The 19,391-nt window shown below is 42.4% G+C and overlaps 1 protein-coding gene across 1 annotated transcript in view; it reads left to right on the forward strand.

Moving 5' to 3' along the window:
- The window catches only part of ASTN2 (astrotactin 2), a 925,983-nt gene that overhangs the window by 535,136 nt on the left and 371,456 nt on the right, over positions 1–19,391 (forward strand). The window contains exon 12 of the mRNA XM_063432386.1: positions 8,968–9,092. Coding sequence (XP_063288456.1) covers positions 8,968–9,092 — 125 coding nt within the window. The remainder of the gene's footprint in view (positions 1–8,967; positions 9,093–19,391) is intronic.

Raw genomic sequence — 19,391 nt, forward strand, 5'->3', positions numbered from 1 at the left:
CCCACCTTAGTAGTGCGTGTCGTTTTTTGGGTGAGTTGAGGCCCTTTGCGTTGATGGAAGTGCATTTGAGGTGGGTTGGCATGTTGCGTGGTTGTGTGTGCGAGGTGTCCCCTTGGGAGTGGGTGATTGGGTTGGTGTTGAGGTGGGGTAGGGGGGTTTTGGGGGTTTCGGAGGGGCGTGGGGCCCTGCAACCCGGACCAGCCGGGTTCGAGTGTGTGTGTGTGTGTGTTGCTGCTGGACTTACAGTTTAGGCCAGCAGGCGGTGGGGAGTGTCGTCCAACGTTCCGTAGGAGGTACAGTCGGGTTATTCTCGGTGGTGGTGTGGTGGAGTCAGTAGGTGTGTCGTCCGCAGTGAAGGTCTCCGTGGGGCCTCTCTGGGCACTCCTGCCCGTCTGGTCTGTCGTTTGTCCATCTGGGTTGTCCCCTTCCTCCCCTTTTGTGGGAACAAAGCATTTTAAACGTTAAAGGTGACATACATGGAATGGTAGGTTAAAACGTGTAATACACTGGAACATATATACGAGTATAAGAGAAAAAGAACATATTAATGTTATATGCGACACAATAAGTTTGGCAATTCCAGACATTCCCCGCTCTCCCTCCCGCCGCCCAACCGGATCCCTCAGCAAGGTTCCCCTGTGTTGTCGTTGCTGTCGTCTACTAAGGTGTCAGTGCTATGAGCCCTTGGGGTGGGCGTCCCGTCCGTGATTCTCGGATTGTCAATAGGGGGTGCGAGATTTTTAGCGTTTGCCTCAGGTCCCCTCATCATGTCTGTTGGGTTCGGTCTCCCGTCTGTGGGCTGCTGGTTGGTGGTGGTGTGGGTCTATGGGGGTATTTAGTAGGGGGAATGAAGAGCAGATATCTAAGCTCGGGGGGTCCTTGGGTCGTGGTGTGTGTGGCGTCCCTAGGGTCGAGGTGGGATGTTCCCTGTCTCTACGTCCCTGTCATGGTGTCGTTTCTGGTTTGGGAGGGCCCCTCCTGAGTTTGGGGCCTCCCTAGTGGTGAATGTGAGGTTGTAGCTTCGGTCCCTGGCAGTCCAATGTGTTATACCCCTTTTCCCTTTTCCCTTTCCCCTTCCCGTGCATAAATATAAGCATTTTCGTGAGTGTTAGGTGGGCTAAGTAAGGCAATGTCCCGGTTTTATGGAGCTGGTGGAGAAAGTTCGTGGGCCCTGGTGGGTGTGCGGCCCCCGGGTTTAGTTCTCCTGTCCGCTGTGGCGTGGTGGCTGGTGGTCTAGATGCAGGTGGCCGTGTCGACGGTTAGTGTCCCATAGGTGGTTGTCTGTAGTGGAGGGGCGTAGGTAGTGGGGTGTTGGGGGTAAGTCCTTTCATGCCGGTGATGAGTTAGTTGCCTGTGTATTATGTGCTAGTCTGATTGTCCAGCTCATGTCCATGTCTTCAGGGTCTTTGTTCGGGGTGAAGCGTTGTCTCGCTGCTTTGGGGTTGGCAAGTGGAGTTTGTTTAGGAGTGTGAGGGGAAATTGCAAATGGGGTAGTTCCTGGTTGGTCGGCTAGGCGGCCGGGTGGAAGGCAGGTGACGGAGCCCTGGATTAATGCTGGGGCTGGTCTCTTCTGGAGGGTCTGCGACCCCTCTGTTGGGATTGCCAGTTTCTTCTTGCAGTGGTTGGTTGTTCTCTTTGTTCTCGTTGTCTGTCTGGGTCCGGTTCTAAGCGAGGTAGGCCTAGTTGGGCCGCAAAGTCTTCGGCGTCCGCTGCGTCGTGGAGAGTGTAGGTCCTGTCTCCTTTGCGGACCATTAGCTTAAAGGGGTGTCCCCATGCGTACCTGAGGTTATGTCTCGTGAGAGCTTGAGTCAGGGGTCTGAGGGCCTTCCTTTTGAAAAGCGTGCTGGGGGCCAGGTCTTGGAACAATTGAACCTGGTGTCCGTCTACGTGGACTGGAGAGTCTCATGCGGCCCTCATCAGTGCTTCTTTCACGTGGAAATAATGGAGGCGGACAATGACATCTCTAGGCTGTGTGTTCGATGGAGGCTGGGCTCTGAGAGCTCTGTGCGCCCTGTCGATGATGAGTTCAGCCGGGGGGGCCTCCGGGAGCATTCCGCTGAACGTTTCTCTGAGGGTGGTGTTTAGGGTGTCAAGGGCGATGGATTCAGGGAGCCCCCTGATCCTGACATTATTTCTGCGCGACCTGTTGTTTAGGTCCTCTTGCGCGCTCTCAAGGGCTTGTACCTGTGCTTGGAGGTCTTGTATAGCTGTGTCATGTCTGCTAGTCGTCGTGGAGATGTCCTCCATTTTGTCTTCAACTGCTAGAGTGCGTCTGGTTAGGTCTTCCAGGCCTTCTCTAATGGGAGCCATGTGTCTGGCTAATTCTGCAGCCATGTTAGCGTTAATGTCCCTTAAAAGTCCCTTTAGGTCCCCTTTGGTGATTGGGGTGAGGTCTTCAGTACCTTTTTCTACCTCGCTTGTCTCGGACTCAGAATCAGTTTCCCGCCGGTCCTCTGCGCCTGTGCGGCCTTTGTCAGCGCGGTTACGGAATATCGGCGCTACCAGCGGGTCAGTTCTCGTTTTCCTTCCCATCCTGCGGTTGGAGTGTGCTTTGGGGGAGTAGAGGGGTAAGTCTCGGTTGTTTTCGGGCGGTTGTGCGTGCTAAAGTTAGCTGGATTGGGGCCCTGAGGTACGGAGCTCTTTCAGTGTGCGGCCATCCGTACCGGAAGCCAGGCGCCGCCCCCAGCTTTAATATGTGTTTAATATGCTGTCTACAATATGTTGTGCCAAGTTAAGACCTAGGTTATTGACCATGAAAACCATGTATAAATCTACAGTAGTTTTGTAACCACATGCCCATCCTAGTAAGAATATATACCGCTATTCAATCCTAACCAGAAAGCTATAATACTACTGGGGCCCCTAAAATCTCAAGATTCACGTCTTAAAGAACTGAATAGATTGACACATGAACTGACAGTTTAACATTAAGGGTTTCTCTCCCCCCACTTATGGGGACTCTCTACCCCCCAAAAGGGCTTCAGTGCCCAAAAACGCTAGGACAATCAGGTCTCACGTTGGAGACCTCTTCTTTGTATATAGTTGGTTATATATTTTTTTGTTATTCCCCCCCCCCATCAACCCCTCTCCCCCCCCCCCAAGGCGACTCAATATCACCAAGACTGGAGGGTCTTTGCCCCACTTAAATGGGTAATGTCGATGTACACATACTTCCTAGAGGTCCAGCAGGGTGTACCCTGGTTTTATAACAAAGCCACTCCTAGATCTTACACAAATGCCAAAACTCACCACCTAGACAATAACAAAACATATCCTCAGCTTACTCTCAGAGGCCTCCCGCCGATTCCAAATGACCCTTAACATTCTCTCAATAAACTCTAAAGGACTTAACTCACCTCACAAACGCTGCATGGCCTTAATGGAAGCAAAAAACAGAAAGTCCACGTAGCATTTTACCAAGAAACTCATTTCCAAACTTCCAACCAGCCAAAATTCTCCTCTAAATACTTCCCAATAGGCTTCCATAGCACATACAGAAAAAAAAAAAAAAAAAGTGGTGTCACTACCCTGATTAGCAACAAAGTTTCTTTTCAGCTAATAAAAAAACTAAGTGACAAAAAAGGACAGTACCTTTTTATATAATGCATAATTAACAATGCTCATTATACATTACTTAATGTGTACGGCCCTCAGAGTGACCACCATAGTTTTTTAGACCACATCCTAACTTTAACAACTGCTCACAAATTTGGGGACATTGTAATTGGAGGTGACACTAATTTTATACTGGACCCAACCCTAGACATAACTTCCTCCTCCAAGAGATCACAAAAGACTGCAAAACAAAGGGCTCGCTCCACTTCCCTCATAGAAAACATTCTGCACACACATGGATACGCTGACATCTGGAGAATCCTACATCCTTTGGATAAGGATTATACCCACCACTCCCTGGTTCACAATACTTATTCCAGAATTGACCATTTCATCATACCATCATCACTTGCATCAAAGCTATCTAAATCTGATATCGGCACTATCACATGGTCCAATCATGCCCCAATTACCTTATCAATCACAACGCAACATCCCACGAGTGGGAACCGCACTTGGCGGCTAAACGACTCTCTCCTAACAGACCACAAATTACTAACGACTTGACCACATACTTCTCCTTAAATAATACGGGGGGGGGGGTGATAGGAATAGATACCCTGTGGCAAGCTCATAAAGCGGTCCTTCAAGGACAATGTATTAAACACACCAGTTACAACAAAAAGCAATGAATGAAAGCATACATAGATATACACAAAGAGTTAGCTACACTTACCCGTACAAACAAACCAACAAACACCATCACACGACATCACAAAACAGATTCTTATATTTCAGTCCAAACTGAAAGACATAGAAACGGCAAAAACGACTTATCTACTAACAAAAATGAAGCACATTTTTTTTTAAGGAAGGGAACAGGGCAGGAAAGATTTTGGCAGCCCAACTTAAAGCTAGAATCCTGTCGTCCAAAATATCATTTCTCGACAAGGGACAAGGAGATAAAATTACCGACCCACAAGCAATAGTGGAGGAATTTGACAGGTACTACAGCGACTTATATGACTTGGTAAAGAGGCCTGACTGCCATACACCTACTCAAGCCGACATAGATACATTCCTAAACGATATTCACCTACACACTCTTACCCCTGAAGAAAGCCACAATCTAATACAGCCTTTTTACGACTCACAAAATCATAAATACCCTCAAACAACTACCGAAACATAAATCACCGGGACCTGATGGGTTTACGAACCTATACTATCATACCTTTAGAGAAATCCTAGCGCCCCACATGACGAAAAAGTTTAACCAATGTTTTCAAGAGGGGTCTATGCCCACAGCAATGCTTTAAGCCCACATTACAACCTTACCAAAACCCGGGAAGCCCCCAACCCAGTGTTCCAATTTTCGACCAATATCCCTACTGAATTGTGATACCAAAATTTATGCCAAACTGTTAAGGAATAGAATAAACCCTATATTGACCCGTATAGTACACAACGATCAGTCAGGCTTCATCAAAGGTAGACAAGGTTCTGACAATACCAGAAAAATACTTAACATACTATCACACATTACAACGGAAAAAACTGAAAGCCTCTTGTTGGCACTAGACGCTGAAAAAGCCTTTCATAGGCTCAATTGGGCTTATATGACATCAGTCTTAATTAAATACGGATTCCCACAAGAGATGACTAGAGGTATAATGGCGCTATACGACACCCCAATTGCTCAAGTATACAACTCAGGGTTCACCTCATCACCATTTAGAGTCTCTAACGGTACCAGGCAAGGTTGCCCATTATCTCCTCTTCTTTTCATCCTTGCACTGGAACCTTTAGTGCTCAAAATTAGAAACAACACACTTATCTCAGGGATACCTATAAGAAACTCAAATTTCAAACTATCAATGTTTGCAGATTATATTTTATTAACTATCAGCAACCCAGCAACGTCCATACCCCGTCTTATGTGTCTCCTACAAGAATGTGGGGGAATATCCTATTACAAACTCAATAACAATAAAACACAAGCGCTACCACTTCACATACCCACATCGCAAGTTGACATCTTGCGCCAGACCTACCAGTTTGACTGGAGACAGAAATGCATCACATATCTTGGAGTGAAGCTTGCTCTACATACACACAACACCATTTCACTGAACTATGGACCACTTCCACGAACATGCACTTCCCTTTTCCAGGCTTGGAAACATGTCCACTTATCGTGGCTAGGCCGAATTAGCACTGTAAAAATTGTGTTGTTACCCAAAATTCTCTATGTATTTAGAATGTTACATCTCCAGGTACCACCACACACCCTTAACACCATACAATCCACATTGTCCAGATTCAACAGGAATAAAACAAAACCATGGTTACCTGTTTCCTTACTCCAACAGACCCAACCAGAAGGAGGCCTAGGGGTACCCAAAATAGCCGCATACTACGAGGCTGCTGTTCTTGAAACCGCCATAAGGCCCCATGCCCCCAGACACTCATTCCAATGGGCAGACATGGAATCAGACAAAACTCAACCACACTCTTTGTTACACTTAATGTGGACACCAAAATCACATCACCCACCAAAAATATCACTTTACCCCACCTCTGTATTGATGCTGAAATATTGGGACAGACTGATGGCCACCGTATCCGAAAAAGGGAAATATTGCGTAGATGCTCCTATAGAGGCATTGACGGAGCTCACACCATGGTTATCATTAAAAACGGCTACATATGGTGTTAGATACATCAAGGATTTATACATGCAAAAGGAAATCAAAACATTTCCTGACCTACAAACGCAATTTAACATACCCAACTCCTGTATATTCCAATACCTACAATTAAAGAGTATTATAAACACCCAAGTGACACTTCGACAACAGACCCTAACACAACGTCTTAACGACACATTAGCGGTCATCTCCAGATGCCACTCAACACCACTAAAACCCAAATCTCTATCATTGTGTTATAAGACCATATTAGACTATGATACTCCCCATTCTTTTGGTTATGTCCGACAATGGGAAAAGGAGGGGATGCTCATACTTTCAGACGAACAGTGGCTCAAAGTACTAAACGCCCTTAGAGGCCTCACTTCCTGCTTCTCCCACGTAGAAGCCCATAAAAAGGTGCTTTATAGATGGTACCTCACCCCACAAAGGTTGCACCAAATATACCCGAATACGAACCCCGAATGTTGGAGGTGTATGGCAGAAATAGGTAACATGACGCATATTTGGTGGGAATGTACAGGTATTAAGCCACTGTGGACTCAAGTCCAACTAGTCCTGCATCAAACATTAAACCAAACAACGCCTTTAGCATCAACCATAACGCTCTTACTACTCTTCCCACCGCATTGGCAGAAAACAGATAAAAAGATAGCCTCCCTGGTAATTTTAGCAGCGCGCCACTTACTGGCCCAATACTGGAAAAGCACAAGATGCCCCTCCCGAAAGGAATTGTTAGACAGAGTAAATCAATATTACAAATATGAGTTACTTTCCTCTGATTCCCACATAAAGAGGAACCAGACAGAACAAACTTGGGTACCCTGGTTCAACATGTTAAACAGAAACACCACCCAAACTACTACATCAGAAGGTTAGCAACGCACCACTCAAAAGGTCGAATCACGCGACTTGATCCCTGTGCTCATCTGCGGCGAAGGTTAGATTGTGCATCATGTGATGCAAAGAGAAAACTGTACTAATATGTCGCCTTGAATGTACATCCCCCTTCCCCCCTTCTTTCTTTTCTGTACCCCCCCACCCACCCGTATTTTGACCTTTTAAAAAAAAAAAAAAGATTGACATTTCAGTCCAGCTTGCGGACTTTCCCCAGGATCAAAACACACACACAAAAAAATAAAATAAAAAAAATATATAGATAAGCCTAGGTGCAATCCCGCGTTATATATATATATATATATAAAAGCAATAAAGGGAGCACACTAGGTCTTAATTATAGTGCAAAATTATTTACTGCATTCCCAAAGAATACATAACTGTGGTATATACAAAAAAAATCAACGTTTCGACCCTGCTGGGTCTTTATCGACAGCAGGGTCGAAACGTTGATTTTTTTGTATATACCACAGTTATGTATTCTTTGGGAATGCAGTAAATAATTTTGCACTATAATTAAGACCTAGTGTGCTCCCTTTATTGCTTTTTATTTATATATATATATATATATATATATATATATATATATATATATATATATATATATATATATATATATATATATATATATATATACACATATACATATACATATACATATACATACATACATATGCAATATTTCCATGTACTAAACAAAAACATTATTTTTATATTTTTCCAGCACTGGGGGCACTGCCTGATAGACAGACACACACACACACCCAGATACAGGACTGGGACGGCCCTCTAGTACCATCCGTGGTGACGTAATGCCCCCTTCCTAGGCTGGGCAATAAATACATATGTAAAGTCCTTGCAGTGTACAAGGCTGCTAGTGGTATGATTCAGCCAAACTGAAATTAACCCCATCAGTGATGGAATGTTAGTCAGTCTCACATTAACTTTTTCCGGGGATGGATTATTAGTCAGTCTTATTATTAGCACATGTCATAACACTGATGTCATGTTCATCTGCTTGATGTCCAACCTGTAGTATATGTAATATTGTTTAACCCCTTAAGGACCAAACTTCTGGAATAAAAGGGAATCATGACATGTCACACATGTCATGTGTCCTTAAGGGGTTAAAGACTACAAAAGGAAGTATGTTACAGTAGGAATTATGTTTATTTTGTCTGTATTCCATTAGCCCTTTACATTCATCATTCATTGCACTGTGTGAATTTGCAAATATGTAATAACTTTTTTGTCTGGTTATATTCTATTCCCTGTAACAATTGTCTCTTTTATTTAATATGCTGAAACTCCAACCTGTATTTATTATTTATTTAGATATTTGACAGTGTTATAATTGTCTTCTCTGTTTGGACTTACCTTTGCAAATGTGTTGTTTCTTTATTACTGAATTGCAAAATCTGTGCTTACATTGTGAAAACAGATTCATTTACTAAGCTAAGCTCAAAGTCAGCTTGTAATCCATAATAGGAAATAACATTCATCTTTTACTTGATTTTCAAGCATAGCTAGTTTTAATGGTGGCTTTATCACTGTTAAGTAAATCGGGCTGTTACACTCTCAATTATTACTTATTTAAATTTAAGGAATCAGATATAGTACATAATGCAGTATGGTGTATAATTTCCCTTCTTGGATACTGTTGATTACGGTAAATTACATTTTTTTCATACTTTGTCTATATCCTTAAGGTCTTATCATCCGTTTATTTAACATCATAATCTGTATTTGAATGCCGTATCATTGTTCCCAATTGTAATATGTTTTTAACTTCTGTTTGTTTCAGGGAAAATAATTTCATTAAGGATTTTCCCCAGCTAGCGGATGGGTTGCTGGTAATCCCACTTCCAGTAGAAGAGCAATGCAGGGGAATCCTCTCTGAACCCCGTCCTGACCTACAGATGCTCACAGGTAAACAGTAGCTAAAATTGTATGAATACAGAAATTTGCCTCATTCGGTGCCAATCTATATATGAATTAAGGGGAAGAGGCCCATGTCTTTGAACATTTTAACACCTTCATTGGGTAATTTGTTTTTCAGACACTACATAGATGATCTGCATATTATTTGGTCATGCACAGTGGAGAGCTTGAAAATATTCATTTTTTTTTTCCTTTCTATTTGGTCAACCAGAATGATTTTTAATATGAGACATTTCTTTAGATTCTCATGGTGATAATGATCACCTCTTTCACCTTAAAAAATGGTATTGTGTGGGAGCACATTTAACTGCCAGCATGAGTGGACATATGGAAGAAGGGCTCTGGGTTAATATACCCAAAGTGACTTCCAAAACAACATTGTGGATGTCCACCTGTTGTAAAACACGAGTAGACACCATTGGAATTTACCAATGAATAACAGAACATCATGAATTGGCCCTGAAAAGATAAGCTGCAAGACTGCCATGGTGTTGGCTGGTCTGGTGCCTTCTCACTGGTATGTGATGTCCTGGCTAAACTTGAGACAACTGGACACACCCCAAGAACTGACCCCGCCTGGGAGACATAGATGCAATCTTTGCTCTAAGACCTGAGATCCATGCTATCAGCATACTTCTGCACAATAACCATGGACCTTAAAATAGAATTAAGGGGGGGGGGCAGAACAGTCAAACTGAAGGCTTACAATGTGCTTATGGTAAAACTCCACAAGATGGAAGAAGATCAGAGGACATTATTATCCAAAGTGGCAGACCTTGAAGACAAGGCAAGAAGAAACAATATAAAGGCTAAGAGACATACCCAAATCCATTATCATTGGCACTCCCCCAGGCTATTTTAAAGCCATGTTTCAGGCCATCCTTTCAGAAGCAGATGAGAGAGAATTGTTGGTAGACCGAGCACAAAGACTTCCCAAACCTTGGGGCCTGCCTTCTTTAGCTGTCTGGGATGTTATTGCCCACAATAATTTATTTTATATGAAAGGCCAACTCATGGCTGCTGTATGACAACTACAGACCTTACTTGCCCCCTATGTTGATGTGTCACTTTTGCTGACTTACCTGCTTTCACAATGGCAAAACTGAGGCAGTTCAAAACAACAAGATAATATATTGCTTGGGGTTCCCTACACACCTCCTGGTATGGGAAACCTTGCAGAAGATCAGAACACAGGTGAGGGTATATAGATTATACTGGCCTGGAAGATAATAGTGAACCTCAATAAGCCTAACTCCCGATGCATGTTGTCTCCTTCCTGGATGAGGACAACCTCATTTCCATGAGGAATTAAGTTTGCAGATCAAAGCTGGAATATAACATGGCATGGACCAAGGGAAACATGCAGGGCACCACTATTGAAGGGCAAATCCAAAGCTATTTAGGCTACAAGTCTCCTCGTGACTGATGTGGTTGCCATTTTTTTTTTATTTGGGCAGAGCCTAATCACTGCAAAAAAAAAAAAAAAAAAAACAATAACAATTTTTTTTTTCCCCTCACATCATATGGTCACAGTAGTGTGTAGTGGTACAATCCCCACCAATAGAGATGCGTCGTGTGTAAATATCTATGATGAATATTTTATAACAGAGAAAATAAATCTAATATTGTCAATATGAATTGAGTGGTAATAAATGAAATGCAGAGCCACCACAAGAGAGGAGCGATCATCTTGAACTCCATAAATCAAAGGTAGGGTGGCACAATCTCTGAATCAAGTGTATCGCTTGTTACCTAACTCAATGTTATAGGTGAAATAAAAAGAGAAAGAAAACTATATAGTGTCCACTGAAGTAATGCAATGGACAGAGAATATGATATTTTACCAACTTTTTTAGAGCAGTCTGCTGTGAACTTACAGATAGGTGGTATATCCCCAAATAGGATACATGTCCAGGAACCACTAGTTAGTGCTTAGCTAGGTTCGTGTCATATTACCTCCTGACACCCCAAACGTCTGCTTTCGCCCTCCAACGCTCCATGCACCTCCTGACATTGTGAAGCCTTGTTCCAATATCATTAATGATGCATGCTGCTTACACTCTGCACCTTAAGATATCTAACACCTTAAGGACAGGGGCATTCTGCGTTCTGCCATACACCCCACTTACCTGATCGCTGCAGTTCCTCCATCGGCAATTTGCTTTGCTCCCAGTTTGGGGGGGACTGCCTGACAGCCCAAACAGTCCCCCATTGGAAAAAGAAGGCCCCATGCGGGTCATGTGATCACATAGGCATCCATAGTGCTACCTGCAGGGCCACTGCTTGTGCTGTCAAGCAGTCTCCCTGATGCTGAAAAAAAAAATAAAAAAATTGGTAAAGCAAAAAAAAAAAAAAAGATATATATTTCTCTGCTTCAAATTTTGCAACTCACTTCACTGAGGCTATTTCTACAACCAGGGAAGAGATCTCTAATCTCTCTCCCTCTTCTTTCAATACATCTTCTAATACATCACCCAACCACACTCACTCCAATGGTTTATGCTCATTTGCACCTACTACAACGGAAGAGGTTTCTGCTCTGCTCTGCTCCAGTCCCCCCACCCAACCACATGTTCCCTCGATCCTATTCCCTCATATCTCATCCACACAGTCTTCCTCTCTTGCTCTTCCTCTCACTCAAATGTTCAATCTCTCCCGTTCCTCCGGCACATTTCCTTCACCCTTCAAGAATGCAACCATAATGTTGATTCTGAAAAAAGTCCAATCTTGACCCCAACTCCCCATCCAACTACTGCCCTATATTACTACTGCCATTTGCCTCCAAGATCCTTAACCCCTTGAGGACACATGACATTTGTGACAGGTCATGATTCCCTTTTATTCCAGAAGTTTGGTCCTTAAGGGGTTAAATAAGATATCCTATGTGGATCCAAAAAGGACAAAAAAAAATTCTTAATGCCTATCAGTACATTAACAGGTGGTGGATCTACCTAGGATATCTAGGTATGGGATATCAGGACTGTAAGTAGTTGTAAATTATCATTGTACATACCATGAACTTGTGCTTGGTGTATGATATATGAGATTATGAAGGGATGGCCAGTGGTTGTAAATATTGTGTATATATTGTAATTTGTTTCAATGTGTATGCTATATCAATTTAGGATAAGGTAACCAATTAACTGGAACAACTTTTTGAATTGCACTGGGTTATTAATCAATAAATGATTTTTTTCGCAAACTCAGCTATGAATTTTTCCTTAGCATGCATAATCAATGCATAGAGTGTGGTATTCATGTTTAAATTTTTAAATGTATACTTACTTGAAGGGATATATGAATGCTGTCTTGGTTCTGGCTAGTAATTCACCACTCCTGAAGAAGTCAGTTCCTGACAAGACATGAAGAGGTTTTAACAAATGGCAGCAGAAGAGAGGCTAGCTTTTTTTTTTTTTTTAAACATCAGATAATGGTATTTGATACATATTGATTAGTTATAGTGGGATGCTTAATATCAGATACCCTATCATCATTTGTTAAACGGTTTTATCTTTTCATTCTTTTTGTTATTATCAATTATATAATTATACGTGGTGACGAAGCAGCAATTCACCTCAACTTCACATCTTTCATCCCATTCATCCATTCTTGAGCGATATCGGGGGGAGGGGGGACCGCCTTCTAGGCTGCCCCTGAGTCATCCAATGCCATCTCCCAAGGATTCCATATACTGTGATACTCCTGTTTTTTTTCCCCCAGATTAACGTACACTGCTTTTTCCATTGTTTTTTGGAAGTTTATCTGTACTTGTATCTCCTTCCATGCTGGGATTATGCTTGTTTTCCATCTCCTGGCTAGGCATATCTTTGCTGCCATTAATATATGTATTGTCAATCTATTAGAATAGATATTACTATCTGGTAGCTCCAAATGAAATAGGAATGAGTGAGAAGTTAATCTAATATTCATTCCATAAATTCTACCCAGTACTAAGTCCAGTTTATTTTTCACTGGTTGTAGCTTTGGGCAGTCCCACCAGATATGTAAATGTGGTCCCATTACATCGCCAACATGTATCACTTGCGCCAGTTTGAAATTTAAAGAGTTTTGCTGGTACCATGTACCACCGATGTAAAATCTTAATATAATTCTCATAAATAATAATGTTGTGTATTGTTTTTTTTGGTTAGAGTAAGTGCCTTTGCCCATTCTTCTTCACTAAACTCTTTATTTATTTCTAGTTCCCATTTACTGATTTTATTCATTTTATTCCTGGGTATATATTCATATAATATTTTGTTTATTTTTGAAATTAGCTTATCTTTCCCATTTATTGATACAATTTTGTCAAAGAAATCTTCTTCAACTCGTTTATTTTTCAAAATGTTTCTTATTTTCTGGTACTTTAGAAACTCGGATTTTAAAAGGGAGTTTACTTCATAAATTTCTTGAAAGGTCTTTATGTTATTATCCATGAAAAAATCACCTATAACTTTGTATCCTTCCTGTTTCCATTTACTCAGATCTATATCATTTATGTATCCCTTCAGTACTTCTATTGGAGCGGAAACGGAGATATTATTTTTGATCTTATATCTTTTTTTTAGGTAGTTCATATAGTTATATAATTCTATCAGAATATTATTTTGTACATTTAATTTCTTAAAAGCAGTTTTATCCAACCAGATTAGAGCAATTGGATCTAAATTTTTCGATAGTCTTTCGATGTTTACCCAGGGATTCTGTTCCGAGTCTTTATGCTTTGAGTTAATTAGATGCATAATCATAATTGCATCATGTCTCATTGTTAAATCTGGAAAAGATACCCCTCCATCATTTTGTGTCCGACATAACGTCTTATATGATGTTCTTGGCTTTTTAGATCCCCAAACGAATTTCAGGAAGGTTTCATGAAACTCAATCAATATTTTTTTTGGTATCCTCATTGGGATCAATCTCATTAAATATTCGAGTTTAGGTAGTATATAATCTTTGATAACACTTATTCTCCCCATCCATGAGATATATAAAGGATTCCATATAGATAATATGTTTTTTATATCCTGAAGAAGAGGTAGATAATTTCTCTCAATAATTTTATTCCATTTAAATCCCAATCTGACTCCCAAATATTCAATATATTCAGTTGACCATTTAAATTTAAACTTCTCTTTTAAAGTAATAAGATCTGATTCTAAGATGTTATTGTGCAAAACAAGAGATTTGGTCAAGTTAATTTTATAATTTGAAAAAAGGCTATATTGATCAATGCACGAAATAACTGCGGGGATAGATGTGTTAGGTGAAGATAATGTGAGGATTACATCATCAGCATAAAGAGAGATTTTATGCTCTAAAGCTGCAGTATTAATTCCCTGTATCTCTTTTGTTTGTCTTATCATTGCAGCCAGTGGTTCAATAGATATAATATATAGCATTGGGGCCAGTGGGCATCCCTGTCTCGTCCCATTATTTATCATAAATCCTTTGGAGTTCAATCCCCCCCACACACTTTTGCCGATGGTGATTTATATAAGCTCATTATTCGATCGTGGAAGATATCTTGTATACTAAGAGTTATTAAAACTTCCGACATAAATTCCCAACTTACTCTATCGAAAGCCTTCTCGGCGTCTAAGGCAGCAAAGACTGCAGGGACATTGGTTCTACTTATTTTTTTAAATAAGTTCAATATTTTACGTATATTGTCACTTCCGCTCCTTTTAGGCACGAAGCCTGTTTGATCTAAATGAATTAAGGTATGTATAACATATTTCAATCTTTCCGCCAGAATCTTAAAATATAGCTTAATATCGATATTTATTAACAAGATCGGACGGTAGTTGCTAACATAATTCGGGTCCTTACCAGCCTTAGGAATTGGAATTATATTAGTTTGCAACATTTCTTTAGGGAAATTCGTATTATTAGAGATACCATTGAATAGTTTATTTAATATATTAAGAACCGATCCCCCAAATTTCCTAAAAAACAATGGGGTAAACCCATCTGGGCCTGGAGCTTTCCCTGTTTTTAATTCTTTAATATTCTTCTCTATCTCTTCATTATTTATGGGAGCATTCAACTCTTCTAGTATTATATTATCCACCTTTGGGAGTTTAATATTCTTCAAAAAATCTCTGATATCGGATGTAGATACCTTAGGAGTATTCAGATTATATAATGATTTATAATATTCTTCAAAAGCGTCACTTATTGATTCAGGAGACAAACATACCTTATCTCCTACCACTATTTTCTTTATTAGAGATATGTTTTTCTTAGATTTTAATTTATTTGAAAAAGCTTTCCCGACTCTATTGTCTGTGTAATACCATGTTTGATTTAGTTTCAATATAGCATTAGATGTTTTAATTTCTATTCTCTTTTTTATTTCTTCTTGGATATCATTTATTTTTTGTGTATTATATTCTGTTACCTTCTGTTTGTTCTCCTTTTCTAGTAATGCTAAGGAAATATATAAATCTTGTAATGGTTTACCCATCTCACTCTTTTGTCTAATCCCCATTTTGATTAAGACTCCTCTTATATAACATTTGAAAGTGCACCATAAAGTACCTGTGTTTACCTCCCCATTATCGTTATTTCTAAAAAAAAATCCTCGATTTTGGATTGCAAGAATTTATAATTCTCTTCAGATTTCAATATGCCATCATCTAGTCTCCATTGAGGTCTATTTACCCATTTGTTTTCCTCATTTATCTCCAAGGTTATTGGAGCATGATCTGACCATGTAATAGCTTCTATCTTAGAGTTTGCAAACATTCTTAAATTATATGCATCTGTAATAAATAAATCAATTCTAGAATAAACCTTGTGAACCTTTGAAAAATAAGAATAGTCTCTTTCTCTGGGGTGATGCACCCTCCATATGTCATAATAATTAAATTCTGACATAAGAGCTTGGAATTTTTTATTTTTCTTCCTATCCCCTTGGTTTTTGTTATTTATTATCTGTTTTTTTTGTTCTGTCTAGTTTATCATCTGGGGCCACATTCATATCGCCCGCTATTATCAGTCTTCCTTTTTGAATTTTAAGAATTTTTGAAAAAACCTTCCTGAAGAATTTTTGGGAATATACGTTTGGGGCGTAGATATTTACTAATGTATACTGTATGTCATTAATCTTACAGATAATTATGACATATCTGCCTTCAGTATCCTTTTGTTCTAGTATCAATTCAAATTTTAAACGTGCAGCAATCAATATAGCGACCCCTCTCTTCTTTTTTTTTTTTTTTTTTTTTGACAATCTGAATGTTTATTTGGATTTTATCAAGACAGTATAACATAACAAACAAATAAGCAGTTATAAGGGAAAGTGCGTAAACATACACAGTGGGAGTTGTATATCGAAATAGGTGAACAAAGCGGGTTGGGTGTTCTCCTCTACATTGAGGGAACAGGAGATTCAACCAGGAAGTTTCAGCCCCGTCTTGTAAAGGGGGGCTCAGCTTAGTCTCCCAGTGTCATATGGGAAATATAGGGCCTTTTACAGCTTAGGGGGTCTTGCTTATAACACAGATATTGCCTGATAGGTCTCATATGCCACCCAACTCAGCTGTATTACAAAATTTCAAACTAAAGCCCAGGTGTATGTTAGCTTGGTTGACTAATCACGTAGATCAATGCTGGAACTGTCACCCTACTTAGACCCTAATTGGTGATGCCCTGAACAGGCGCAACTGCGCAACTATATTGTCCCTATTCGGTATCTGTCTGTCCCCCTATGGGGGGGGGAAGGGGGGGGGGGGAGGGAAGGAGTGGGAAACAGGTCGGGGGCAAGTCTGAGTGGTCAAGGGTCCCTTGTCAGGGCTTGTCAACGTCAATTAGGCGCCCGGTGATGTAGGTAGACACCTCGGTCCATACTACTTAAGAGAAGGCGGGTAGATTCGTCGTCTATATAAAGTATGTTACATCCGTAACCATAGCTAGGTCAGAGGGCCATACAGTGGGGGGACTGTTGCTTAGGCAAGGTAGTATAGGGCAGATGGGGAAGGATTACAGGGGGGGGGGAGAGAGGGTCGGCAGCAGCAGGGAGGGAACCAGGGGGAGGGTCCGCCAGCGACACCCCGGCCCATAGCCCAACAACCCGAGTCCACCCACACTCCCGTTTATTCGGTCCCACGTCTCCGGGAACCCGCCGGCACACGAGCCATGTATTCGATCCAGGGGGCCCAAAGCCGGGCGCACTTCTCCGCCGTCCCCTGTAGGTCAGCTGTGAGGCTTTCCATACTGTATACTTCTTCAACTGCTTCCATCCAGTTAGCCATGGTGGGGGTTGTTGTGGATTTCCAGCGGGCGGGGATGAGGCTCTTGGCCGCGTTTAGGAAGTGTCGCGTGAGAGATCTCTTGTAGGCTCCTAGGGGCATCGTTGAGTGGTGGAGTAGCATCGGTAGGGGTTGTAGTGGTATGTCGGAGTCAAGGATCTCGCGTAGCTTCCCGTGTACTTGTCGCCAGAATGTCTCGATAGGCGGGCATGACCACCAGATGTGTAGGTCCGTGCCATCGTCCGCTCCACATCTCCAGCACCTAGCCGATGGTAGCAACCCCATCTGGTAAAGCTTATTGGGGGTCCGATACCAGTTCGTCATAAGCTTGTAATTGGTTTCTTGAAGTTTCGCACTGGTCGAACCTTGATGGGCGAGGACGTGTATTTTTTCCCATTCCATTTCAGTGAGGGTAGTTCCCGTGGCTTGTTCCCATTTAGTTTGGTATCTCGCAGGGGGGAGCCTGGTAGCTTGTAGTATCATAGAATACAGCGTGGAGATACCTCGCGGAAGGTGTCGATTCTCCGTACAGAGAGTCTCAAAGCCCGTCTTTTTCCTGGATAGTAGTTGCTTTCCCTGGAGGGAGCTATGGTAGTGTTGGATCTGGTGGTATCGGAAACGGGCTAGCCCCGTTGGAGGTGTTAAGGAGGTTAGCGTCTCGAGGGGTTTCAAGTGTGTGTCTGCACACCAGTCTCCAAGCCATGGGGCGTTCGGGTTGCCTAGGCCTGTGATGTCCCCTGGGGCCAAACCTCCGGCAATCTCTGGATTGTAGATCACTGGGGTCAGCGGATTGGGGTTGGTGGTGAGGTCGAGCTTGTAACGTAGAGTCGCCCAGATCTGCAGTGTAGCTCCAATGAGTGGGTGAGACCTGATTTCATTAGTCTGTGCGGGTTTTGGCAACCAGGTAATCCAGGGCAGGCGCTCTTTGGAAGCAGCTCGCTCTAGACTAACCCATTGTTTATCTGAGTCCTGCACGTGCCATTCTATCACCCTGAGGAGGTGAGCTGCCTGGTAGTATGTTTGGATCGAGGGAAGTGCCACTCCACCCTGGCGTTTTGGTCTAATCAGGTGCGTGTGTCGGAGTCTAGCTACTCCTGAAGCCCAGACGAAGCGATTGATGACCGTGGACATCTCGTTGAAGAAGGTTTTGGGGATTTTGATGGGGATCGTCTGAAACAAGTACAGGAGGCGCGGTAGGAGGTTCATCTTCACCGCGTTTATCCTCCCGAACCATGAAATACAGGATCCCCCCCATCTTTTCATGTCCGCGGCCAGTGTCCGTAGGAGGGGAAGGAAGTTTTCCGTGAACATCTTTGCTAGGTCGCTCATCAACCAGATGCCGAGATATTTAATGCGTTGCGTGCACCAACGAAATTAGAAGTTTGCCTTTAGATGGGTTGTTAGGCCGGGGGGGAGCCCCAAGGGCAGAGCCTCGGATTTCTCCGTATTCAGGCGTAAGTTGGAGAGTGCTCCATACGTTCGAAAGGACCGTAGTAGATTGGGGAGCGAGACTATCGGGTTGCCGATAAAGAAGAGTAAGTCATCCGCATAAGCGGCCACTTTGTGTTCCGATTTGGCTACCTGTATTCCCGTAATACCCCCATCCTGTCTGACCGCCGCCAGAAAGGGCTCTAGCGTGAGGGCAAACAGGAGGGGGGACAGGGGGCACCCTTGTCGCGTGCCGTTGCTGATGGGGAAAGCGGGGGATAGTGCTCCGTTAATCCGCAGGCGGGCCTTCGGTGACGTATATAGGGCTGCTATCCAAGTTCTGATGTTGGGGCCGAAACCCATTGCCTGGAGGGTTGCTTCCATGAATTGCCAGTCGACTCTGTCAAAAGCCTTCTCGGCGTCGGTGGAGAGCAGGAGGCCCCCTCGGGAGGTGGTTTTAGCGGAATGGATGATATTGAGGGCTCTGGTCGTATTATCTTTCGCCTCACGTCCTGGGATGAAGCCTGTTTGGTCCGGGTGCACCAGTTCTGGTGCAACCTCCCCTACTCGTCGGGCCAGGATCTTCGTAAAAAGCTTGAGGTCCGCA

Source organism: Pelobates fuscus, chromosome 9 (genome assembly GCF_036172605.1).
Source record: "Pelobates fuscus isolate aPelFus1 chromosome 9, aPelFus1.pri, whole genome shotgun sequence".
NCBI lineage: Eukaryota > Metazoa > Chordata > Amphibia > Anura > Pelobatidae > Pelobates > Pelobates fuscus.